The sequence below is a fragment of the Adiantum capillus-veneris genome, chromosome 13 (genome assembly GCF_014529385.1).
Source record: "Adiantum capillus-veneris isolate H3 chromosome 13, ASM1452938v2, whole genome shotgun sequence".
In the NCBI taxonomy this organism is placed as follows: Eukaryota; Viridiplantae; Streptophyta; class Polypodiopsida; order Polypodiales; family Pteridaceae; genus Adiantum; species Adiantum capillus-veneris.
Genome location: NC_140943.1, coordinates 93218838 through 93245611, shown reverse-complemented (window position 1 = coordinate 93245611; position 26774 = coordinate 93218838). Strand labels below are relative to the sequence as shown.

General features: G+C 42.1%; 1 protein-coding gene across 2 annotated transcripts in view; it reads left to right on the top strand.

The window, feature by feature from the left end:
- Window positions 1–8514, top strand: part of LOC147444455 (pyruvate, phosphate dikinase regulatory protein 1, chloroplastic-like) — a 59075-nt gene extending 50561 nt beyond the window's left edge. The window contains exons 2-4 of one of the 2 annotated variants that reach the window (XM_086527060.1): window positions 7286–7919; window positions 8007–8122; window positions 8218–8514. In XM_086527060.1, coding sequence (XP_086383186.1) covers window positions 7286–7919; window positions 8007–8110 — 738 coding nt within the window. In that variant the 3' untranslated portion in view covers window positions 8111–8122; window positions 8218–8514. Of the gene's footprint in view, window positions 1–7285; window positions 7920–8006 lie in introns of both variants that reach the window. The other variant, XM_086527059.1, reaches the window with a different exon arrangement.
- Window positions 8515–26774: the final 18260 nt, after the last annotated feature.

Here is a 26774-nt window from a genome sequence, read left to right as displayed (position 1 = left end):
CCAAACGAACGCATTGGACCGATGCGTCTATGACCTTGACACAAAAACCATAACCCTAAAACACATCCATCATGTACATTACGTACACATCAACCTTGCAGCTCTAGGGTGGATGGTGGCTTTTACCGAACTGCAGCCCTTTGTCTTTCGGAGCGTCCTGGGATGTAATGCAGAATCTGTAAGTCAACCTATACACAAATTATGTTTTAACCTATACATAGAGAGACTATGTACACTAATGCTACACAGCTAGATTAAGGAGTTTCTCAGATGGTTTGCTTGGGAGGCTGTCCCTTCATTGTATCCCTCCCCCCGAGCAAGGGCTGTTTGTGGCCCTCCAGGGCTGGTTTTTGACCAGTAGAAATATCATTTTTTTGCAAAACTTGTAGAAATTATTTAGTATAATAGAGCTTGTGAATAATAGTGTCAAGCACTCGTGAGTCTCTCCTGTTAAGTATGGAGCCTGATATACCCTTGTAATTTTATGTGGTAAAAACGCACATTTGTAAGGCCTTCATTATGAGGAGAAGCCATCGTGCGTGGAGGAAAATCACTCATCGGAAACCAAAATTTTCACGGACAAGAATCAGGGGCAACTTCTCCGCCCCCGAGACTTTTTTTTTTTTGCGCCGGAATATTCTTTTTCGCCGGAATATTATGGCTGGACGGCGGCCGGAAAGTGGTCGGAAAACAACCGATCGGTTGGCCGGTGGCCGGTAGTCAATGGCCGATAGCCGGTGGTCGGAAGTCAATGGCCGGTGGCCGGTGGCCGAATTCAAAAGCGGACTTGTCTTCTCAAGGGCGGCCACACATGGGCGGATTGGAGGGTCCGATTTGGATTTATTCGCACAAGGGCGGCTACACATGGTTGTCTCTCATAAGAGAGGGCAGCCCTTTTGGCCTATAAAAGGAGGCCATTTCTACACACATTTTATAGTGTGAAGTTGATGCAACAAGGTGAGTGTGAGGTGGTGAGAGTGAAGCAAGGCGGGAGCTTCATTAAGGGTATAATCCCTTTGTAAACTACTTCTTGTTTTGAAGTACTAAAGCCATTGAGTGGCTGCTTTCCCGTGGACGTAGCCCACATTGGGTGAACCACGTATATCGTGTGTACTCTCTCTCTCTCTCTCTCTCTACTCTATAATCTCGTGTATATAAATCTTTCTCTCTCCATTAAGTAATCTACTCAATTATCTATTTAGCTACGTCTTATTTCCTAACAACTGGTATCAGAGCAAGGTTTGCTCGTAGCTAAATTATCTCAAGGAAAGGATTCCTTGAATTGAGTGGTAGTTATGGCGGAGGAAGGGAAGCTCAAGATTGAGAAGTTCAACGGCAAAAACTACCAACATTGGAAGATGCAGATTGAAGACTATCTCTACCAGAAGGACCTCTATTTGCTTGCGAAGAAGCCCGCAACAATGGCAGATGAAGCATGGATTGTCCTTGATCGAAAGGCACTGGGAACAATCCGGTTAAGCTTGGCGTCAACGGTGGCCTTCAATGTTTCGGAGATGAAGACCACGGAGTACTTGATGAAGTCACTTGACGACTTCTACGAGAAACCATCGGCATCCAATAAGGTATTTCTTATGAAGCGCTTGTTCAATCTAAAGATGGCAGAGAATGGTTCAGTTGCAGAACACCTAACTGACTTTAACACAAACATAAGTCAACTTCGATTAGTGAAAATCAATTTCGATGACGAAGTGCGAGCTCTCCTTATACTATCATCTCTACCGGATAGTTGGGACATCCTTGTGATGGCTGTAAGTAATTCTATCTCTGGCACAAATACTCTTAAGTTTGATGATGTTGTGGGTGTTCTCCTAAGCGAGGAAATGCGAAGGAGAAGCACAGGAGAATCATCAAGTGCTGCACTATCAGTGGAAACAAGAGGAAGGCTTAAGGAGAGGTTCAAAAACCAAAAGGGTCGTGATCGCTCAAGGCGGAGCAAGTCACGCACAAAGTCAGTTCTTGAATGTTGGAACTGCGGCAAGAAGGGCGAGTCAAGAAGGATTGCTGGTCCAAGAAGAAGAAGGAGACAGAGTCTCAAGACAATAAGCCAACATCGGAGGCCAATGTGGCAGGTAAAGTAGAGCAAGATGCTCTAATTCTCTCATTAGACAATGTGTTTAATTCCTGGATAGTAGATTCCGGGGCTTCATTCCATGCGACACCACACAAGCAACATTTCCAATACTACACCAAAGGTAATTTTGGGTATGTATACTTGGGAGATGATGAAGCTTGTGAGATTGTCGGCAAAGGTACAGTTTCTGTCAAAACTGCTAACGGAAATGAATGGAAGCTTAAAGATGTTAGGCATGTTCCTTCTCTTCGCAAAAATTTGATCTCTACAGGACAATTGGATGATGAAGGTCACAACATTGCATTCGGAAACAAACGGTGGAAGATCTCAAAGGGATCTTTGGTGGTTGCCAAGGGTGAAAAAGTTGGACTTTACTTGTGTATTGTTAGCACGCAACCATCAGCTTGTGCAGCAACTACAGAAGTTGACAGTGCGGTGTGGCACTACCGACTTGGGCATATGAGTGTCAAAGGAATACAAATCCTTCAAACAAAGATGCTTTTACCAGGTTTGAAAGAAGTGGACTTAGAGTTATGTGAAGATTGTGTTTATGGTTAACAAAAGAGGGTAAAATTTCAAAAATCAGGAAATGAAAGAAAAAATAAAAAACTTGAGTTGGTTTATTCTGATGTTTGGGGTCCTGCAAGTACACCATCACTTGGTGGCTCATTGTACTATGTAACATTCATAGACGATGCGACTAGAAAAACATGGGTTTATATTATGAAGAATAAATCCGATGTATTTTCCATATTTCAAAGGTGGAAAGCCTTTGTGGAGAATGAAACAGGTACCAAGGTTAAATGCCTCAGATCTGACAATGGAGGCGAATATTGCAGCCAAGCTTTTGAAAGCTTTTGTGCTAGCAATGGCATTCGGAGGCAAAGGACAACCCCAAGGACACCTCAACAAAATGGGATTTCGGAAAGGATGAACAGGACAATCATGGAACGAGCACGAAGCATGCGGCTACATGCAGGCCTACCGCTTGAGCTTTGGGCAGAAGCTGTAAGTACGTCTGTGTACTTAATCAATCGGTCACCCTCAACGGCATTGGATGGGGGAGTTCCAGAAGAGGCATGGACAGGTAAACCGGTGAATTATGCATTTCTCAAAGTGTTTGGGTGTGAGGCTTTCATGCACATAGATAGAAGCCTAAAATCAAAGTTAGATGCAAAGTCCAAAAAGTGTTTCTTCATTGGCTATGGAGAAGGAGACTTTGGATATCGCCTATGGAATCCTGAAGATGGTAAAATCTTAAGGAGTAGGGATGTAATTTTTAACGAAAAAAATATGTACAAAGATTACTTGGAAAGAAAACAAACAAAAGAAACAGGTGATGAGTACATGGAACTTGAGGACGGTGAAGACTCAAGGACTGCAAACGGTGACAATGTGCAACAACGTCAACCAAATGAGGAGCCTCAACCTATTCCCCGAAGATCTACAAGAGCAAGTAGACCTCCAGAAAGGTTTGTTCCTTCCTTCAACCATCTCTTGATCTCAGATTCTGGAGAGCCGGAATCATATGAAGAAGCTATGCAACATGAATCCAAAGAAGAATGAACGAAGAGCATGCAAGTGGAGATGGACTCACTACATCGCAACCAAACATGGGAGTTGGTTGAGTTGTCTAAAGGTAAGCGGGCACTTCAAAACAAATGGGTGTACAAGCTAAAGGAAGAAGAAGGTGGGAAGAAAAGGTACAAGTCTAGGCTTGTGGTAAAAGGTTTTTCTCAAAAGAAAGGTATTGACTTCAATGAAATATTTTCTCCTGTTGTAAAAACGAACTCAATTAGGCTTGTCTTAAGCCTTGTGGCTGCTCATGATCTAAATCTCGAGCAAATGGATGTAAATATGGCATTCCCTCACGGTGACTTAGAGGAGGAAATCTACATGCTTCAACCAAAGGGGTATGAAGTAAAAGGTAAGAAGAAAATGGTTTGCAGATCAAAGAAGAGCTTGTATGGTTTAAAGTAAGCATCAAGACAATGGTACTTGAAGTTTGATCGATGGATGTTGGATCATGGATTCACAAGATGCAACTCGGATCACTGCGTCTACACGAAGAATTTGGGAGATGGGAAATTCATCATCCTAATGTTGTATGTTGATGATATGTTGATTGCAAGTGCTAACATGCAGGACATCAAAGACCTAAAAGAGGAGCTGTCCAAATCTTTTTCAATGAAAGATTTAGGTGCTGCAAAGAGGACACTTGGTATGAAAATATCAAGGGACAGGACGAAGAAGACAATAAAGCTATCTCAAGAAGATTACATTAAGAAGGTACTAGAAAGGTTTGCAATGCAAAATGCAAAACCAGTTTCTACACCTTTGGCTGGTCATTTTAAACTAACGAAGGATATGTGTCCAAAGACACAAGAGGAGATAGCCTATATGTCTAAAGTTCCATATGCTGCAGCGGTAGGTTCTCTAATGTATGCTATGGTCTGGACAAGGCCAGACATTGCACATGCAGTGGGAGTTGTGAGTAGGTTCATGGATAACCCAGGTAAAGAGCATTGGCAAGCTGTGAAGTGGATACTTAGGTATCTAAAAGGGACAACAACAAATGCTTTGTATTTTGGAGGAACTGATATTTTTCTAGAAGGGTATGCTGATGCAGATATGGCAGGTGACAAAGATACTCGAAGGAGCAATACTGGCTATGTGTTCACGGTTGGAGGCACAGCAGTAAGCTGTGCTTCAAAGCTGCAGAAAGTGGTTTCACTTTCTACCACGGAAGCAGAGTATGTAGCAATGACGGAGGCAAGCAAAGAAATTCTGTGGCTTCACAGATTCTTAGAAGAGCTTGGATTCAAACAAGACAATTGTGTCTTGTACAGTGATAGCCAAAGCGCTATCCATCTTGCGAAGAACTCAGCCTTTCATTCAAGGACAAAGCACATTGAGGTGAGATATCACTTCATACGCACTCTTTTGAAAGAGGGACAACTAAAGCTAGGAAAGGTGCATACAAGTGAAAATCCTGCAGACATGTTTACAAAGGTGGTCAACAAGGAGAAGTTGAGCTTTTGCTCATCTTCAATCGGCATTCAGGGATAAGAAGCTAGAATGGAAAGCAGTCACAGGTTTGGTTTGGAGATCAGTCTCCAAGTGGGAGATTGTTAAGTATGGAGCCTGATTTACCCTTGTAATTTTATGTGGTAAAAGCGCACATTTGTAAGGCCCTCATTATGAGGAGAAGCCATCGTGCGTGAAGGAAAATCACTCACCGGAAACCAAAATTTTCACGGACAAGAATCAGGGGCAACTTTAAAGGCCTCGGGGGCGGAAGTCCTCGATACTTTTTTTTCCGCCGGAATATTATGGCCGGACGGTGACCGGAAAGTGGTTGGAAAACAACCGGTCGGTTGACCGGTGGCCGGTAGTCAATGGCCGATAGCCGGTGGTCGAAAGTCAATGGGTGGTGGCCGGTGGTCGGAAGTCAATGGTCGGTGGCCGGTGGCCGAATTCAATGGCTGGTGGCCGAATTCAAAAGCGGACTTGTCTTCTCAAGGGCGGCCACACATGGGCGGATTGGAGGGTCCGATTTGGACTTATTCGCACAAGGGCGGCTACACATGGCTGTCTCTCATAAGAGAGGGCAGCCCTTTTGGCCTATAAAAGGAGGCCATTTCTACACACATTTTATAGTGTGAAGTTGATGCAACAAGGTGAGTGTGAGGTGGTGAGAGTGAAGCAAGGCGGGAGCTCCATTAAGGGTATAATCCCTTTGCAAACTACTTCTTGTTTTGAAGTACTAAAGCCATTGAGTGGCTGCTTTCCCGTGGATGTAGCCCACATTGGGTGAACCACGTATATCGTGTGTACTCTCTCTCTCTCTCTCTCTCTCTACTCTATAATCTCGTGTATATAAATCTGTCTCTCTCCATTAAGTAATCTACTCAATTATCTATTTAGCTACGTCTTATTTCCTAACATCTCCACCCGATACAGTTCATTACGCTGATGTGTGGATTTCTACACTATGCCGTACGACTGTAAAAGGAGGGACTGCAAGCAGCTAAAAACTTTAAGATGATAAGACTTGCTAAAGGTAGCACTGAGAAAACCAAGATAGAGCTGGGGCATATCTATATTGATCCACATGGAAGACCTCTTACTTTTATGGAAGGGAAGGAAGTCTCTTGTAAGGTGTGTGTAGGTCTCGGACGACGAAAGTTGGTCGATCTACTTGTGTTATTGCAATAGGAAGAAGGAGAGATGGATTAGTGTACTGCATCCCCTATCTTTCATTTAAGCAGGTTAAAAAAGAATCTGGGTGAACGTGATAGTAAACTTCTAGATGTACAAAATTACAAATTGTAGAACCCATTGATGTAGAGTCCCTTAAACGTGAGCCTAAAAGCATACCAGACAGAGGACTAGACAAAGAGTTGCCTAGTCAAGGGGGATTATTCTTTAGAAGAGATCTCTATGTGCACGTCATAACGACCTTCAATTCAAAATTTTATTTTTCGAAGTCATTTTTGAGGATGTATGGGGGAGAAATTGTTTCATCGACTTTGAGTCAATAGAGAGATGCACGAACAAATAGAGGATCATGTCCAGTTTAACGGATGAGGCTAGGAGGGTTCGGGTTGGTGAGGATGCTTTTGGTGGGTCAAAAAGAGTGAGAAAAGAGAGCCATGGAGGCTAATCAGATGGGAATCCAGAATATCTGCACATGAAGTGAGCCTCTTCTTCATAGTTTAGGACTTAAGAGCTTATATCATTGTTCATGCACCTCACGTCGGAGCATGCCTTGTGATTGTTTGAGTTGATATGCAGTCATCCAATTTGGAGAAATCAAAGTAGGCCATTTATTCTACTTAGGATAAGTGCTCAGATTATTGACCTATGTGAAGTGGCTGTCTAGTAATTGAGTCCTGAATTATATCTCATAGGGTAACTTGTGTGATCACCAAACCCGGACACTATTCTTTCGGCATGTGTAGCCTCAACATGCCATGTTTCTGTACATTGGTGGTATTGGATCCTTATCGGCATGGCCCGTCTGCTGTGGGGTTTCCAGGCTTGGGGGTGAGCTTGTTGGCTCTATGGCTGGGAGTTGAGCTTTATGTTTGTTGGATAGGATTCTTCTCTGTGTCTTTCCAGGATGGTGCCAGGTGGCTTTAAAGATCCATAAGTTGCTTTTTATTTACTTCGGAAAGGTGAAATTTGCAGGTGAATGATGTTGAACGCTTGATGGAAATTATTAGAGATGCTGGAAAAGAACGTGCGATTCTAGTCTATACTCTTGCTGATCCAGCAATGGCAGAGACTGCTAAGAGGGCATGCCAGTTGCATAGTGTATCCCATCTCGATATGCTTGGTCCCATTACGGAGCTACTCGGATCTCATATGGGGGTGACTCCATTGGGATTGCCCCGTGGCGCCCCTGGCCGCAAAACGGTTTTATCAAGACAGTACTTTAAAAGGATTGAGGCCGTTGAATTTACCATCAAGCAGGATGATGGAGCTCTTCCCAAAAACCTGCACAAAGCAGATTTGGTTTTAGTTGGAGTTTCACGCACTAGCAAGACTCCTCTATCAACCTATATGGCACAAAAAGGGTATAAAGTTGCCAATGTCCCTCTTGTACTAGGCATTGATGCACCGAAAGAGCTATTCGAGATAGATCAAAACAAGATCTATGCTTTGACGATCAATCCAAACTTCTTGCAAGCCATCAGGATTGCCAGGTATAAAAGCCTTGGGGTCTCTACTACAAGCTTCTACAGTGACTTTGATCATATTAGGAAGGAGCTCGAGTACAGCAGCAAGCTCTTTGTGCAGAATCCAAAGTGGCCTGTTGTTGGTTGGTATCCAAAAAGGTCCATTTAACTCGATCAAGTCAATCAAAAGATATTGCTAAACTTTCTTTTTTTTGAAAATTCAAATGCAGAGGTTACAGGGAAAGCCATTGAGGAGACGGCCGCTGTGATTTTACGAATATATCATGATAGGGAGCGGAAGTATGTGATGCCTCGGATTTCGCGGCGCTACTAAGGTTATGGCCAGGCAAGTATATTACTTCTTCATTATCTTGCTACACTAAGGGCTGCTTGGATACTTCCGTTGTCTTGTGGAAATTTGAGAGTGAGTCGGAATTGCAGTTGGCTTTTACGGACATATTGGCTACCTCTGGCTGCTCTGCATGTATATACACATCCCAAACATATAAGCAGATTAGTTATATGAGCCACCCTGAACGTTGGGTTTATAGTGAGGATTGATTGCATGGATCTGAAAGGATTCGTTACACCTGTATAATTTACTTTTTACTTTTTACTTTTTCGGGCTAGAGCTGGGAAGTGGGCAGGAAGCAAGTTATACCTGTAAAATATAGCTCATTGATATTGCCGATGAAGTATTATATTCAAAATTTGTATGGAAGATCACTAATTTGCAGTGATTTGTGTTAAAAATTCTTGACTGAATGATAGAACATGGCAAGGTCAGTGACAAGCCCTCAAAATTTCAGGAATAGAAGTTGGGAGCTAGAGAAGAGAGATTAAAGAGAGAATAGTGTGCTTGAGAATGAAAAACTGTGAATTCTAGAAGCACAATTTTGATTCTTATAGATCACGTCTAAGCATATACCAAAAACCATTAAGATGGCTCATTTTCAAACAAGGAAAGCATTTGCCATGGCATGCCAAATGGGGTATTGCAACGCGTAACTTGTGAAAGAAAATTGAATACATGACTAGAATTCTTCAAGGCCTCTGATTTGTTTTTAAAATTGTTATCAGTACGTTATTAGTGAAAAGTAATACTAACCTTGCTTTTGGGAATTGAAGCTAATCTAGATATGTACAATCAATGAGACATTTCAACACAAATAGCAGTCTTGTTACAAAATATATTTTTTCTTTTATTCTGTACAATGTTGCCTTAGTGTCCTCTTTTATGTAGAATCTCGTAGTACTTTCTCCTGCAAGTAAGTGTGTTCTTGCTACAATCCGCAAGAGGGAATAAGGTGTCAAGATGTAGAATTCTTTGTAGCTCTATCCAAGTGGTAACATCAATAATTCAAAGTTCTTTCTTGCAATGCAACTTCACAGTTTCTTATCAAACCGTTGGTTCACTAAAAAAAGATTTAGAGATACGAAGCCCTCTATTCCAACAATTTGCCACCTTGTAGTGAGGAGGTAATCCAATAAACCCTAATCATTCCTTCATCAATGTAGGTTGATAGAAGCTATACGCCCCTATAACTTCTCTTTTGTGACTTTCTTTGGAAGCATTCTGTCTCTATAGTGGACAACACACACATTTTGCAACTTAGAAATCTAGATAAGAGTAGTATCACCAATTGTGAAAACATAAATTGTGATGCTTCTCCTACCATCAAGATCTTTAGCTGTGAACCTCCTTGTCAACTTTTTAACCTATGTCCTCATTCAAGAAAACATACTCAAAGTCCTCTTGTCCACTTTCTTTTTTTAGCGCAATGTCTTATACAATACTTGCTCATTGAATGACATCGCTGCTTCTTACTGTTTTGTGAGAAAGACAACCCAATAAAAATAACCAGACTCACCATAACCAATAAAGATACACTTAGATTTTGCTTTTTGTTTGGTTATTTTGTTCTTTGTCGATGTGCACAATTGCAAGGCAACAGTAGGACCAGGGGGGCACGACCCTAAGCTAAGCATACAAGGTTCGGGGGACTCTTAAAGGTAGGCTAAGAGTCTATGAAAGGGGTGAGGTTGGGTGGAGAATGGCATGCCCTAGTTTCCGTTGGCCTTTCATTGGTATCAGAGCTCAGGCAGGTGGAAAGGTGTGGAGAAGGAGAAGCTTTGCATGCATGCCCTCTCTCTCTCTCTCTCTCTCTCTCTCTCTCTCTCTCTCTCTCTCTCTCTCTCTCTCTAGGCATGGCAGGTTTGACACTGCCGGGAAATTGCGCGAGAGATGCCGCTTGTGTGGAGGAAGCCGCTAGGGCGGGCAAAGTTGTTTGCCGTGTCATGGGTTAGGGCATGTATAGTGCGGCACTAACGTTTTTCTTGTGCATCGCTTTTGGTAGCCTTTCTCCATGCCATAGCCATGCTTCTTATTGCCTTTTCACATCTTGGGCAACCAATTTTGACTTGGCCAATTCCCTTGTCAAAGGAACATGCACACGGTTGGTAGAAGAATGTTCTCCGATTAAATTGTAGTATCGAAGCAAGATTCGCCACATATTTGCCAAATTCATAGAGAATTGATGCATGCTCAGTTTCGGTGCATGAATTGAATTGAAGCATGCTCAATTTCAATGCATGCATTCGTGTTAAAATCGACCAGGCAAAATGATTTTCAAAGCTTATGAGAAACCAACAAAGGCTAAGTGTCGAGTAAGGTGGATCCATGACTCCATAAGCGGATGACAATCTAAATAGATGATCAGACCCCTGATTCTCAGAAGTCCATATCGAAAGAGCAATGGCCATAAGATTTCAAGTTTTCATGATTTCGTGATTTTTGCAACCCTAAGTGGTCAGCAAGGTCATGTGTTGCCGAGTTTATTTAACTGTATCTCAAGTTTGTTATACGGTGAACCGATCTTGACAAAATTAACACTGCTATTTGTACAAGATGTTTACAGCTATTTTCGAATTTTGAGATGCCACTCACCTTCATAGGTGGAGGGCTATGGAGAGATAACAATATTAATAAGTTTCATAACCTTTGAAGCTCGTGCTTGGGCTAACAAAGAAATCAAGACTAGGCCCTTGACACTTTTATCATGCATGACATGTGAATTTCTGATGAAGATTTTGAATATTTCGAGCACAAAAGCTCGAGAAAGTTGTATTCTTGAGATGTCATTATCTGAAGCAAGGCTTCAGGTTTATAAATATGGCATGGAATTTGAGATATGCTATGAGCAATATGGACTTGGGGGGCCTTGCAAGTGTATATGAATGGTTACCAATGGATGCTGGCATGAACCAAGCCAAGGGGCTTACACGGTACATAGGATGTGCTGTAGGTATACCAGAATCAAGGCTATGAGGAGGATTCAAAGTAAGATGCTTTAGACACCACATATATACGAGTTGGATACAAAGCTGATAAACTTGATCCATCCCAAGAGAGAGGCATATTAAATTAAACTTGGAACTTACTACTACACTACAAGGATTGTATTCAAAATTCATTCTCAAGCGAGCATTTGCTTTTTAATTTTGAGATAGTTGGCATAGGACGAGTGACAAGGTTGGAAAAATTCAAGTTCTACTATTTTTTTGTGTGTTTTTAACCTTTAATTTGGAAAGCATCACAACTTGCAAAGTGAGGGGCTTTGAAAGCCATAATGGGAAGTAAGGCTTCTACCCCATGCCAGTGACTTGCTTGTTGAGTTGAGAACTACTACAAGGCATCAAGGGGATGGTGTAGCAATTAGCATTCTTGGGATACAAGTTCACATTTTGTGTCTGATACACTCGAATCATACTTGAATATCAACACCTGTTCTGGATAGTGTAAGTCACTTAAGGGTGTCGGTGAAAACCATTGAGGTTGTCATTGTAGCCAAGGCCTTATAACTCTATTTTTGGTAAGTTACATGCAAGGCGTGCTAGTAAGGTGGAATAGATTCGACCCAATTAATTTTTTCACTTCTACTATCATGCAAGTATATCATTGTCTAATTAATAGATTATTTCAGATTAGCAGTTGAGATTGGTATATTTGCTTGTCTTCGTTGTAGATGCATGCATCAGCAGGTACTATATATTCAATTGGTTGTATGCACAAGGTGCATGCCGTTTGGGTAAGACTCTATCTGGTATATTTTGCTCATTTTTATATTCTCATTTAATGTCAAGGACGTTCTTGGAGCTGCACATGTATGCACTCATTGTGCTACACATGTTAGAATGATGATTTCTTCTGCGGCGCGACAGACGCACATGGCCTGTCTATCAAGAAACTAGTTTATGTGATAACATGACTCTAAGAGACTCTCATGGCAGGTAGTCTATTGTTTCCATTACAGTTTTGTGGACTTGCAAACCCACATTCAGGATTGAGTTATGCTTGTTAGTCATATCTCTTAAATATATGCAAGGCATATTTAAGGAAAACCTCATACCACTCATTTCTTTGGGGTATTGAGAATGTTTCTCTTCTTCAATAGGATTATATGATTGTTTTAATAATCTAATTGTCAATCAAATTCCAACTCCAAAGGATTCATTATTTATTCTGTAACATTTTATGGTCTAGTAACTCGTGTGTAGCGGAAAATAACATAGACATAGTGAGCATTTAATTAAGAATAGATTCCTAATGAGCACAACAAGAGTGCTTGGATGGAGAGAGCAACAAAAGCATAACACCTAGTTAGATAGGCATGAACAATACTTCAAAAAGAGAGAGAAATTAAGCTATTGACAACAGTTGAGGACCGGATTTGCATGGAGATCAATTCCCTCACCGTCTCAGACCCAAGACCTCACACACCTTTGAAGATGGTAAGAGCTAGTGGGGTATGAGAGTAGATCGAGAGGAAGAAGTATTCTTACAAGAAAGAAGTATATCTCGTCACATAATCACTCTTAATAGCTTAACATAGCTTAGTAATTAGCATGGTAGAGGAGATGAGCATGCATTGGAGCTTGGATTTGGTTGAATTTGCATCACAAAGCCAAGAGATGTTGATGTAGGCCTCCCTTCTCTTGGAGTAGATGCTGAGCTTTTCATTAAAGCTTGAGAAGGAGATAGTCTTCTTTTCTTCACACATGAGCTTGCGTGAGTGTGTGTGATAATGGCGGCAAAAATCACTCCCCCCTCTCTCTTGGTCGACCCCTCTTGCTATTTTCCTCTTGCTGGCCCCTCATTGGCTCATGCCAAGCTTAGCCAGTAGGAAATTAGAAGCATAATTGCTAGCCTTGTGACATGTGTCTCCCCTTTCCCTTTTGTGAGAGCTTTAGGTATTTAAATAATTCAATTAAGCTCTCATTGGACCTCTTAGTCTTTTGGCCAATAGGAATCAGGCAAGCCATTCGGCTACGGAATGCTCATTGGATCCTTTGGTAGACTGTCCAATAGTCTTCTAGAGAGATTAATTTCTATTGGTTCTTTTATCAAGTGTTTTTAAATGAATTAGACTAAATTTACTCTAGCCTAGTTCTCATTGGTCCTCCTGTATGGCCATCCAATAGGATTTGAATTCACCTTGGGTTCAATTGGGCTAGGAACCTGACATGTGGCCACTATGCCCTTTGTGTAAAGGGAGCTTGGAAGAGTGTGTGTGTTTATCTCTCATCACCTACAAAAATGACTCGCCCCCTCCTTGGTAGGGATGTGGGAAGACTGTTGAGTCTTCCCACAAGCATCCAAATTTCCCCAAGGTTTGATCATTTTGAGCATTTCATTTAATTTTGGAACCTAAGCTTTTTAAAAGTCTTAATGGGCCGAACCTTAGGGTCTTTGAAGCCCATTGATGCACATTGCTCTTTTGTAGATGGTCCCTCTTTGGATCCCGACTTTTTCTCCTTTGGATCCCTAATGAGACTGGTCTGTCAGCCTTACCAATATCTAGCTTTTTCTCCCCTGGTACTTCCCCATATTAAATAATCAGTTTAACATGAGAAAATCGTTTACGAGAATTAGATATTAGTTATTATGACATTACCTCTCTATTGAAATTGTAGTCGTCCTCGACTATGAAATAGAGACGATAAAGCCTAGTCATCAATCTGTTTGCTAGCGGGTAGAGGATCCGTATTTTACTCTACGTCATCGTCCCAGAATGGATGACTAGTCCATTTGGTTCTTGAGAGTGTTATCTGTCGCAAGCCTGTTTGCACATTAGTCTGTATGAATCTTCCATAGTAGATCGACAAGCTCTACTTGGTGTTCGGGAGACGTCGTCTCCGCAAACATGATCCTAAGCATGCATACTCATTAACATGTGCGCACTATAAATAAAAAGAGTCTTATAAGACAAAAACTTTGTTCATTTAAACATTTTTAAGTTTGCTTACTCTAAGGAATCATTGTAAGCATTGACAAGGTTTAGTTTATCCTCTAATTGTATGCCTTGCATCCATCTAGCATCTTCAAAAGGATAGTTCTTAAACTTAATAAGATATCGTCGGATAATCTTACCGCCTCTCAATACCTTGTCTTCATGTCGGAGAATGGACTCGGGATGCAGCATCTCTTCGGAGAGAAATTAAGCTATTGACAACAGTTGAGGACCGGATTTACATGGAGCCGGTCCCCCCTCCAAAAGGCTTTGTATTATAGGTTTCCCCCATCAAGGGAGACATTTTACAATACAATACTTTGTGTTCCTTCAATAACTTGCTGGTGCAATGAAGATGGAAGCTTCAAGCACCAAGCTTACACTTGAAAACAAAACATCAATTCCCTCACGGTCTCGGACCCAAGACCTCACACACCTTCGAAGATGGTGAGAGCTAGTGGGGTATGAGAGTAGATCGAGAGGAAGAAGAAGTATTCTTATGAGAAAGAAGTATGTCTCCTCACATAATCACTCTTAATAGCTTAGCATAGCTTAGTAATTAGCATGGTAGAGGAGATGAGCATGCAGTGGAGCTTGGCTCTTGGTTGGATTTGCATCACAAAGCCAAGAGTTGTTGGTGTAAAGCCTCCCTTCTCACAAGCTTGGAGTAGATAATGAGGTTTCCATTAAAGCTCGAGAAGGAGATGGTCTTCTTTTCTTCACACATGAGCTTGTGTGAGTGTGTGTGTGTGATAATGCCCTGCAAAAATAAGCCCTATCTCTCTCTCGGTCGACCCCTCTTGCTATTTTCCTCTTGCTGGCTCCTCATTGGCTCATGCCAAGCTTAGCCAATAGGAAATTAGAAGCATAATTGCTAGCCTTGTGACATGTGTCCCCCCTTCCCCTTTTGTGAGAGCTTTAGGTATTTAAATAATTCAATTAAACTCTCATTGGACCTCTTAGTCTTCTGGCCAATAGGAATCAAGCAAGCCATTGTGTTGCTGAATGCTCATTAGACCCTTTGGTAGACTGTCCAATAGTCTTCTAGAGAGCTTAATTTGTACTGGTTCTTTTATCAAGTGTTTTTAAATGAATTAGACTAAATTTACTCTAGCCTAATTCTCATTGGTCCACCTCTATGGCCATCCAATAGGATTTGAATGCACCTTGGGGGCAACTGGGCTAGGAAGCTGACATGTGTCCACTATGCCCTTTGTGTAAAGGGACCTTGGAAGAGTGTGTGTGTGTTTCTCTCTCATCCCCTATAAAAATGGCTTGTCCCTTGCTTGATAGGGACGTGGGAAGACTTTTGAGTCTTCCCACAAGCATCCAAATTTCCCTAAGGTTTGCCCATTGAGCATTTCATTTAATTTTGGAACCTAAGCTTTTTGGAAGTCTTAATGGGGTTAACCTTAGGGTCTTTGAATCCCATTGATGCACATTGCTCTTTTGTAGATGGTCCCTCTTTGGATCCCTATTTTCTCTCCTTTGGATCCCTACTGAGACCGGTCTGCCAGCCTCACCAATATTCTAGCTTTTTCTCCCTTGGTACTTCCCCATATTAAATGATAATTTTAACATGAGAAAATCATTTAGGAGAATTAGATATTAGTTATTATGACAATTCTATAACATTGCTAGTGTGTATAGGAGCCATATAGCTTGTGTATGACCAAGATTATGAATGCCAATTGACTTATTGTTGATGGTCACTTGTTTGTTGACCCTTCACAGGTATGCTTTCAAGGAAAGCAGCTCTAAGCTGTCAAGTGGCAGTAGTTAAGAGTTCAACAAGAGATTTTTGTCTCCAAGGTAACTTTACCGATCTGCTTACAATTACTAAGGGTTGCAAGGACGGCTATGATGGCCCACATCTCCTTGGTCGTTTAAGTAGTATCCTTTTTGTATATGTGTGACCTTAGAGTCTCCTACAACACAGGCAAAGCTGACAAAGGATTTTTGGCTTCTAAGACAAGGCCAAGGGTTCTTGGACAAGACATGACCTAGCATACTTTTAGGATAATTGTACTAATTTGGTTCTCTTCTATTTTTATGTGTACTAATGTTTGTAGTTTTGCATGTTTTGTAGGTCAAGGTGCAACAAAAAGTGCAAGTCCAATATACTAGTGTCACACAATCTGTCTTCTATGCAAGTTACATGCATAGCTATAGGGTAACACTTAGGAGAAGGATTAGGGATTAGTGTATCAATCTCCTCCTCTGATATTTTTTTCTTTATCTGTGTTAGTTATACTTATAAGGGACTTGAGGGTCCACTATGGGTATTATATACTCTTGTAGTGGTTAACCTTCTTAAGATGTTGGTGCACCCAATCTATGTTGACCCATGGAAGTGCCAGTAGCGGTGTGGAAATCAGTAGCCTGACGGAGAAATGCTTGAGTAGGTGCTAGAAGCAGAGAACAAAAGATCTTGTTGTGAAGTGTATGCCAAATGTGATAGTTAGCAGATCAAGCTCTTGATGCTCTCTACCATTCAAGCTTTATAGACTTGCATTTGAAGCTCTTGGTAGAAGAGTATGCCATATGGAAGCAATTAGTCAATCATTGCCCAATGGTTTTGGAGCTATGATGTGTATGCAGTGGGCTACTCCATTCTAATGAGCTTGAAGCTCTTTGGATACCTAGAAGGCTAGCAAACCTCTGATTGGAGGCCATGTCGAGAAGTTGCAACGCAAGGTTGTCGACACTCGTAAAGGTGGTGCTCTTCCCAATGTGTGGAGCCTCGGAGTCGAAGCCATTTGGAGAAAGGAATTGAGGGGTGGCAAATTGGATCTGTTTTGACATCGACTATCGAGCACAATCAAGGGCATGGGAAGTGGAGTTAAATTTAGTCTTCGCGGCAACTCAAGTCATCCGGAGTTTGGAAAATTAGGCCACACAGGGATTTGTTGTAATAAGGTAAAGCTAGAAGTTGGCTTGGGGTTTTTAAAAAAAACGAATTCTACTGCATGGTAAGGTTGCCAAACTGCGTGACGAGCGTAGTTATTGCATTGAAGGGAGCCCGAAAGCGGCCAGTTGGATAGAGGTTACGGACTTGGGCGCCATACAACAGTAGAAAAGGGGCTAGCACTGCAGTTGCATGGAAGCCAGGAAGCAGGCAAGTTACAGAGGAGGTGACCACTAGCGATATTGCTAGTGGCCAAAGAGAGGCATGAGGAAGCTGCATGTAGGGGGGGTAGCCCGTGGATGGTGAGAGGGTCGACCAGGGCCAAGGACCATAGAAGGACCTTTGGTTGCAGGCTTGAGGAAGCGTCATCTGGCGGACGTCTATAGAAGGTTACAGCCAGCACATGGAGCAGGAAGCGGCCAAGGGATGCAATTGAAAAGGGTTGAGGGACTGTGGTTTGGGAGGGCCGTCAGGGCTTGAAGAGCAAGGGGAAGGGAGCCGAGGAGAGCATGCTTTGCGATCGGGTGTATACGGTCAGGGTTGGTTGGGTTCCGGCAAGGGAAATAGCCGTTTGCAGATTGTGTATCAAGGTGTGTTTTTGCGAGGGGATAGGGGTGCCGTGGAATCACTGGGCTATAGAGAGGCATTCGGATTGTGTGCTGGTGGTTATCTCATTTCCCCATTTTATCTTGTGGTGCCCTCACTGAGGACCCACTGATTGTTTCCTAACAAAGTTTTCGTGAATCAAGATGAAGCAGGAATTTGGTCCGGTATTCAAAGGAGATGAAGATGTAGATGATTGTCTTGCCGATTTGGAACTATTTATGCTGACAATACTGCGGATGCCAGGTGATGAAGCAAAGCTCCAGAATCTACCTTTGGTACTACGAGGTAAAGCAAAATCTTGGTTCGATGATTTAGAAGATGCACACAAGCAGAATTGGATCAGATTTTGTGAGCAATTTCTACAAAGGTATCGAAAGGTGGTGTCGACTTCGGACGCAGATGCAAAGATCAAAGGCTTGCAGCAGGACATAAGTGCAAATTTCAGTGCCTTTTTTGATAGATTTGAAGCTTATTGGGGGGATTTTGCGGCCGTGTTAGAAGGGGTTCTCAAAGCATCGAAACTTGGGTAGCCATGGCTTTCTCTTATCCGGAATTTCATGGAAGAAGTGATGAAGATGTGGAAGATTTTTTGGAAAAGATGGAGGTTGCCTGCATTAGCAACCAGATTCATGATCCTGTGCAAATGTTACGTCTTTTCTAGATTTGTTTGAAGAGTGATGCACGAGTTTGGTCCAAATCATTTGAAGAGAAGTTGCGTGCGGCTAATTCACCCGTGAGATTAAGTTGGGACAATCTAAGGCATAGATTGGAAGTGGAGTTTGTGAAGACAGAAGATCTTGACAAAGTGTGGCAAGAAGTACAGGGTTTGGTGCAAAGAGAAGGTGAGCGAGTAGATGCGTACATACGTAAGTTTTCAATGGCATGGGAGAGGATGTGCAAGGGCTTAGCATCACAGGTACCTCCACCTGACATGATGAAGGACAGGCTCTTGGCTGGTCGTTGGGAGAATATAAGTTGGAGAGTGGAGCTAAAGAAGCTTAGAACCAAAGTGTGTAAGATGAAGGGATGTTAGAAGGTATGCTATCCAAAATACTTAAAAGGGAAGATTTAGAGAGAAATTTAAATATGTGCAAAGAAGTTTCCTAGGCTTTTTGCCTTAAAAAATACACAGATGTGCATGCAAGAATAAAAGGCCAAGGTAAAAGGTCCATGCCACCTGTAGGATGTTTAAATTTGAACAGGTGCATATTCCTAGAAAACAAAATGAGAATTCTCATTTACTTGCACAACAAACAGTTTCATATGTTGAGAAAGAAGTGCAGATCATCAAGGTGACAACAACAATAAAGCAACCAAGGTACCAAAGAATGGAGTCACTCGCTCCCATAGTTGAGTACATTTTGGAAGGCGGGTTTCCACAAGGATTCACAAAGGCTCAAGGAGACTCATAAAGAAGATAAGTTTATATCTATTCTTGGAGGGTGGTACCCTCTATCAATGAAGAAAAGATCAAGTTTGTAGAATAGTACCTACAATCAAGGAGATTCCAACTATTTTAGAAGGTTTGCATGAAGAAGCATGTGGTGATCATTTTGCACAAGACCTAACTCTAAAGAAGATTTTGCTTGCTGGGTATATTTGGCCAAGCGTGCACATTGATACTCACCATTGGTATAAAAGCTATCATGCTGCAAATCAATGGAAACAAAAGGTTCTTTCATGGTCCACATTAGTTGGTAGTTTCAAATGGTCCTTTTGAAAATTGGGCTATTGATGCGATGGGTCCACTACCTAGGACAAGTGAAAGCAAGCTCTACATTCTAGTGGCCAGAGACTACATGATTAGATGTGAAATCACAAAGTGTGACAAAAGTAAACGAGAAAACATTGACCAAGTTTGTCACACTCATATTTGTTGTAGATTTGGCACATCTTTTTTTGTAATTGCCCAAGATTGAGGAAAGGTTTATTTGTGAAGAGCTTCATATTTTATATCGTCATAACACACCCTATTATCCCTACTCAAATGGGTCAGTGGAGAAGGCTAATGGTGTCATTAAAGGAATCATTAGAAAGATGGTGAAAAACAAAACAAAGCTTTGGATGAGTTCTTAGATGGAGCACTATGGGCATACCGAATTACTTACAAAGAGGAAACTAGTTTTACACCATTTCACCTGGGGTATGGCCAAAAAGCATTGCAACCAATTGAGCTCAACATTCCGATAGTGTTGTCACAAGAAAAATGATGCAAGATGAGCAAGAAGCATGGGTAGATTGACTTCGGAATCTCACCTGATAGAGTTAGAATAGAAAAGAGAAATTGCCTATGATTGCTATAGAAGAAGATCTGTACAAGCAATGGAGAAGTTCAACACCCCATTGAAAGAGAATAAAATGAAAGAAAGAGATCTAGTATTAAGGTATGAAAACTGACTTGATAATGAGTTTGATACCAAGTTTGAGACTAGGTGGTAGGGGCCATTATTGCCAAGAAGGCCTTTACCTGCTACTAGCAACTAATGGACTTGGATGAAAAGGAGCATCTTAAGAAGGTGAATGGCTACTTACTAAAGCCGTATTTAAGTCGTATTCTTCTAAAGGACTTGAAGAACCAACAATTCAAGGGAAAGCCTAAGAAGGTATATTGGTACTGTTGTTCTTTCTCCCATCAAGAAAAATCATGCGCTTCTTGGTATGTGATACATGAAGATGCAAAGATAACAAAAGAAGAAGTGAAGGTGGACAATCAATGCATGACTAGCCACAATTATCATTCCAATGTGTACCAATTGATGATACATGAATGTACCATTATGTAGGGGAAGGGCTAAATGATAGCCGTGTTGGCATTAAAGCCCAAGTGGCCTCTTATACGGATATGGCCGCCCGCCCGTCTAACTCACTTATCACTAACTCTTTGTATATACTCACTTATACTTTTGTGGATAATAAGGTTTGGGATATAACCCTTCAACGACTTCTCTGCGTAGTGTGTAAGCTCTCTGTGTATCTGTGTGTGTGTGTGTGTGTGTGAGAGTCAATCCACGCTCCGCTCCGCGACTTCAATTGGTATCAGAGCTTGGTTTAGTGCGGTTTTGCGTAATCGCGCGCGCGCGCACTTTTCAGGCAGATTCTGGATCCGGAGCTTGGAAATTCATACTCGGTGTTCTGGGAGTATTTGCAACAGGTGACATGTAGTTTTACCCCCCTTTCGAAGCTGTTTATGCCCTCAGAATTTCGTTGTGAGCACTATATCAGAAGATAGGTTTCAGCCGCAAAGAAACCCGTCTTGTGGCAAGCAGGAGGTGGTCGGCATCAATATCGGTATCGACATACATCACTCATTCGTCTTCAAAGCATCATCTATAGACCAGGTACACATATATATCCTCAGATATATATATATTGCAGTCTGCATTGCTACTTCTTGTGCTTGCCAGGTTCCAGGGGAGGTGTGGCCATACGACGGCTTGACACCACTGGCATGTATTGCAGATTGATGTACTGTGATTGTGGGTCTGCTAGTTGTGAGTCATGCTAGCACACAGATCGTCGCAGCGGTCATAGGACAGTGATTGGTCTATTGTAGGATGTATGCTAGTTCTAGGCAGTTTGCTGAGCCATATGTGAGGTTTTTTGAAGCCAAGCACTGGGGTTGGGTTACCCAGTGTGAGGTGGATTAGGTTGCTGGAGTTCCCCTCTACACGCATCCTCTTCGGTGACTTTTATCCCATAGGATGTATGACTTTGTGTAGACAGTGGATTAGGTTGCTGGAGTTCCCCTCTACACGCATCCTCTTCGGTGACTTTTATCCCATAGGATGTATGACTTTGTGTAGACAGTGGATTGCATCTTATGCGTCAGGCCATTGAGGCATTGTTCAGGGTTCAGTCTTGAGACAGATACAGGTTCTGTGATCGCCCAGACAGGAGACAGCGTATGCTTACAGGACAGCATATTACATAGATTTTTAGATTTGTCACTGGTCAGCTATTTATGATTGTTTTTGAGCTATCTTTTGGTTCCCAGAGCTCAGTTTACAGGGGAGACTCTGTCAAAATTTTTCAAAATACTGACAGTTCCTGAGGAGAGGTATTCAACTTGTTGTTTACAGCTTGTTTATTGTGTATAGAGACCAGTTTACAGGGGAAACTCTGCCGGATTTTTCCCAGAAGTAAACAGTTTGGCAGATATGGCATCTTCTAAAAGTGAGACTCTTTACAACATAAAAAAGCTGGATGCACAAACTTTCCATTCTGGAAGAAGAAGATTTGGTAGGTTTTGGTGCAGAAAAAACAAGTGAAGCCACTAAAGCTCAAAGTGGAGAGACAAGAAGGTATGGCTGAAGATGAGTGGGAAGAGCTTGACGAGTTAGCTTGTTCCACAATCATGCTGACACTGGCAGAAAATGTTTACTTCAACGTAGCAAAAGAGACTTCAGCATATGGCATATGGAAAAAGCTATGTGGCATGTACGAGAAACAAAGTGCTGCTTCTCAGATTTACTGGCTCAAGAAATTGGTGGATTTGAAGATGAAGGAAGGGACAGCCATGTCAAATCATCTCAATGAATTTCACACAATTTTCAGCCAGTTAACAGCACAGGAGATAGTCTTTCCAGATTCAGTGAAGGCTATGTTTCTCTTAATCACTTTGCCAGACAATTGGGATACTTTTCGTACAGCATTAAGTAATTCTGTCGCGCCAGAAGGTCTTACAAGTGCCAATGTAGAAGGCAGCTTGCTCACAGAGGAAGTGAACATGAAGAACATTGACAAAGGCAAAGGCAATAGTACTTTGGTCGTTCGAGGGAGACAATAGTCTAAAGAGAAGAAGGGTAAGAAGGCACAAAACCGAAGTAAGTCTCGTGACTCGAAGTCAAAAGATGACATAGAATGCTACCATTGTGGCAAGAAGGGTCACATGAAGAGAGACTGTACGAAGTGGAAACAAGAAAAAAACAAAACAAAGAGTTCTGAGCAAGATGAAAAGAAGAGTTTAGTGAAGATTGAAGAGGTGAATGTCACACGATCTGGTTCAGACAGTGATTCTGGTATAGCAGCTGGTGACATCTTCCTCACAAGCAATCTTGATTCTATTTTCTTGACTGCAGAGGATGGACATGCTATGAGTGATTGGATTATCGACTCATGGGCATCTTTACATGTTTCTCCGCACAAAGAGTGGTTTACATCATATGTGACTACTAAAGATTATGTCAAACTTGGCAATGAGCAGGATTGTGACATACTTGGAGTGGGAGATGTGCAGTTGAAGTTTCAGAATGGCTCTTCTTTATGGCTCAAGAATGTCAGACATGTTCCAGCAATCCGAAAGAGCTTGATCAGTACAGGAAAGTTGGATGATGTGGGTTATGTGACAGTTTTTGGGAACAACGCTTGGAAGATCTCCAAAGGTTCGATGACTGTAGCACATGGCAGCAAGTCAGGAACTCTGTACACTTTACATGTTTCAGAGGTTAAAAACCATGTAATTAATGTGATTGAGCAGCCAAGTGTGTCACTGTGGCATCGTAGGCTGGGACATATGTCAAAAAGAGGAATGAAAATACTTTCTCATTATGGTTATTTACCTGGCTTTTCATTTCAAGATTTCGAGTTTTGTGAGCATTGTGTTTATGGTAAGCAAACACGGGAACCACACAGATCAAAGAGGAATCGTAGGGACGAACGGTTAGCTCTTGTGCACAATGATCTATGCGGACCAATGCCTAGTTGGTCACTAGGGGGAGCAGCGTACTTTTGTACATTCATAGATGACTATTCTCGCAAAGTATGGGTTTACTTCTTGAAGCACAAGGATGAGGTGCTCAAGGTCTTTAAGACATTCTTGCAGCTTGTGGAGAATCAGAGTGGTCAGAAGCTGAAGTGCTTGAGAACTGACAATGGTGGAGAGTACGTTTCCAAAGCTTTTCAAGACTTTTGTGAAACAAAAGGGATTAATCGGGAACTTACTGCACCATATAATCCTTCACAGAATGGAGTTGCAGAACGTATGAATAGGACCATACAAGAGAAGGTCAGAAGCATGTTGTCAAATGCTGAGTTGCATGATGGATTTTGGACAGAAGGGGGGTGGCCGTTGAGCGAGCCCATGAGAGCGAGCAACTATTACCATCAAGAATCTAAGTGCAATAGGAGCGAGCGGCATGCACAAAAAATCCTAGTTGGAGGGAGATGGCAAGTTTGGTGAGAAACCTATATATTGCTCATGAGTTAAATAGAGTAAGACATTCTACATGTCTATAAAAGCTAGAGAGCCATAAAACACTGTAAGAGAGTCAACCAACTCCCAAGTCCATTATATAACATTTTCATAGAGCGTATTTGGCATACATGTCAACCAAGGCAATGCCAAGCACTAAATCGTTTGTCAATAGCCCTTGACTAACAATATCATCTGAATTATTTCGCCCATATTAGTTGAGCAAGGCAATGCCAAGCATGACATCGTTTTTCAGTAATGCATGACTAACTATATCATTGGAATTCTTTCACCCATAATAGCCTCTTGTATAATGCCACATGTCCTTCAAATGCAAGCATAGGTGACCGCATTTGGAGAGATGTCCTCGCAGTGCATATGCTAAAAACAACCCTAAGCTTTTTGGCCTTTCCCGTGTTGGGCATATGTTGTAGTCAGTGCACTCCATGAGACGACATACTTGACAAGCAACTCCTCGACCACCTTTTGTGCTTGCAGAGGTAGAGCACATTTGGCATACACGTCGACCAAGGCAATTCCAAGAAAGACATCGTTTTTCAATAGCCCTTGACTAACAATATCATCTGAACTATTTTGCCCATATTAGTGTCTTGCGTAATGGCATAGCGGCCGTGAAGATGCAAGATTAGGTGATCGCATTTGGAGAGGCGTCCTTGCATTGCATATGCTCAAAACAGCCCTAAGCTTCCTCGCCTTTTTCGCTTATGTTGGGCATATCCGTAGTCAATGCACTCCATGAGACGACATCCCAGACAAGATCAGCCCCAAATCAGCCTAAAGAATTAGCGTTTTTAGCCCAAAAAAACAGCCCCAGATCAGCCCCAAATCCGCCACCAAATCAGCCTAAAAAATTAGCGTTTTTAGACCAAGAAAACAGCCCCACATCGCCCCAAATCAGCTACCAAATCAACCTAAAAAATTTGTGTTTTTAGCCCAAAAAATCAGCCCCAGATCAGCCCCAATCCGCCATCAAATCAGCCCAAAATTACAGCATTTTTAGCTCCTAGTTTTGGACTTTCCCGTGTTGGGCATATCTCGCAATTAGTGCACTACATGAGATGACATACCTGACAAGCAACTCCTCGACCACCTTTGGTGCTTGCTGAGGTGGAGCACGTTTCGCTTACATGTTGACCAAGACAATGCCAAGCACGACATCTTTTTTCAGAAATGTTTGACTAACAATATGATCGAAATTCTTTCACCCATATTAGCCTCTTGCATAATGCCACATGTCTTGAAGATGCAAGCGTAGACGATCGCATTTGGAGAGATGTCCCTGCATTGCATATGCTGAAAACAGTCCTAAGCTTCCTCGCCTTCCCCTCTCGTGTTGGGCCTATCCCGCAATCAATGCACTCCATGAGACGACATCCAGACAAGATCGGTCCCTAATCACCAAATCAGCCCTAAAACTCAACGTTTTTAGCCTCTAAATGATCCATCAAATCAGCCCAGAAAATCAGCGTTTTTAGCTCCTATTCTTGGCCTTTCCTGTGTTGAGAATATCACGCAATCAGTGCATTCCATGAGAAGTCCTCGCATTGCATATGCTAAAAACAGCCCTAAGCTTTTTGGCCTTTTTCGTGTTGGGCATATCCCGCAATTAGTGCACTCCATGAGACGACATCCTTGACAAGCAACTCCTCGACCACCTTTTGTGCTTGCTGAGGTAGAGCACATTTGGCATACACGTCGACCAAGGCAATTCCAAGAAAGACATCGTTTTTCAATAGCCCTTGACTAACAATATCATCTGAACTATTTTGCCCATATTAGTGTCTTGCGTAATGGCATAGCGGCCGTGAAGATACAAGATTAGGTGATCGCATTTGGAGAGGCGTCCTTGCATTGCATATGCTGAAAACAGTCCTAAGCTTCCTCGCCTTTCCCTCTCGTGTTGGGCATATCCCACAGTCAATGCACTCCATGAGACGACATCCAGACAAGATCAGTCCCTAATCAACCACCAAATCAGCCCTAAAACTTAGCGTTTTTAGCCTCTAAATGATCCATCAAATCAGCCCAAAAAATCAGCGTTTTTAGCTCCTATTCTTGGCCTTTCCTGTGTTGAGAATATCACGCAATCAGTGCATTCCATGAGAAGTCCTCGCATTCCATATGCTAAAAACAGCCCTAAAGCTTTTTGGCCTTTTTCGTGTTGGGCATATCCCGCAATCAGTGCACTCCATGAGACGACATCCCTGACAAGCAACTCCTCGACCACCTTTTGTGCTTGCTGAGATAGAGCACATTTGGCATACCCGTCGACCAAGGCAATTCCAAGAAAGACATCGTTTTTTAATAGCCCTTGACTAACAATATCATCTGAACTATTTTGCCCATATTAGTGTCTTGCGTAATGGCATATGCCGTGAAGATGCAAGATTAGGTGATCGCATTTGGAGAGGCGTCCTTGCATTGCATATGCTCAAAACAGCCCTAAGCTTCCTCGCCTTTTTCGCTTATGTTGGGCATATCCGTAGTCAATGCACTCCATGAGACGACATCCCAGACAAGATCAGCCACCAAATCAGCCTAAAGAATTAGCGTTTTTAGCCCAAAAAACAGCCCCAAATCCGCCACCAAATCAGCCTAAAGAATTAGTGTTTTTAGCCCCAAAAAACAGCCCCAGATCAGCCCCAAATCCGCCACCAAATCAGCCTACAAAATTAGCGATTTTAGCCCAAAAAAACAGCCCCAGATTAGCCCCAAATCAGCCTAAAGAATTAGCGTTTTTATCCCAAAAAAACAGCCCCATCAAACACACGAGTACCATATTCGACTGTTCTTATACAACCATCAAACACACGAGTACTATATTCGACCATTCTTATACAACCATAAAAGAAAGGTAGTTTTGAAGAAATCTACAACACTGCCAGTGAGTCTAAGTTTGAGCACAATCATCTAAGAGAATAGCAAAAAGAAAATGTGAAGCTTGGCTGGATCCAATCTTCAACTACATTGCGACCCTTTAAAA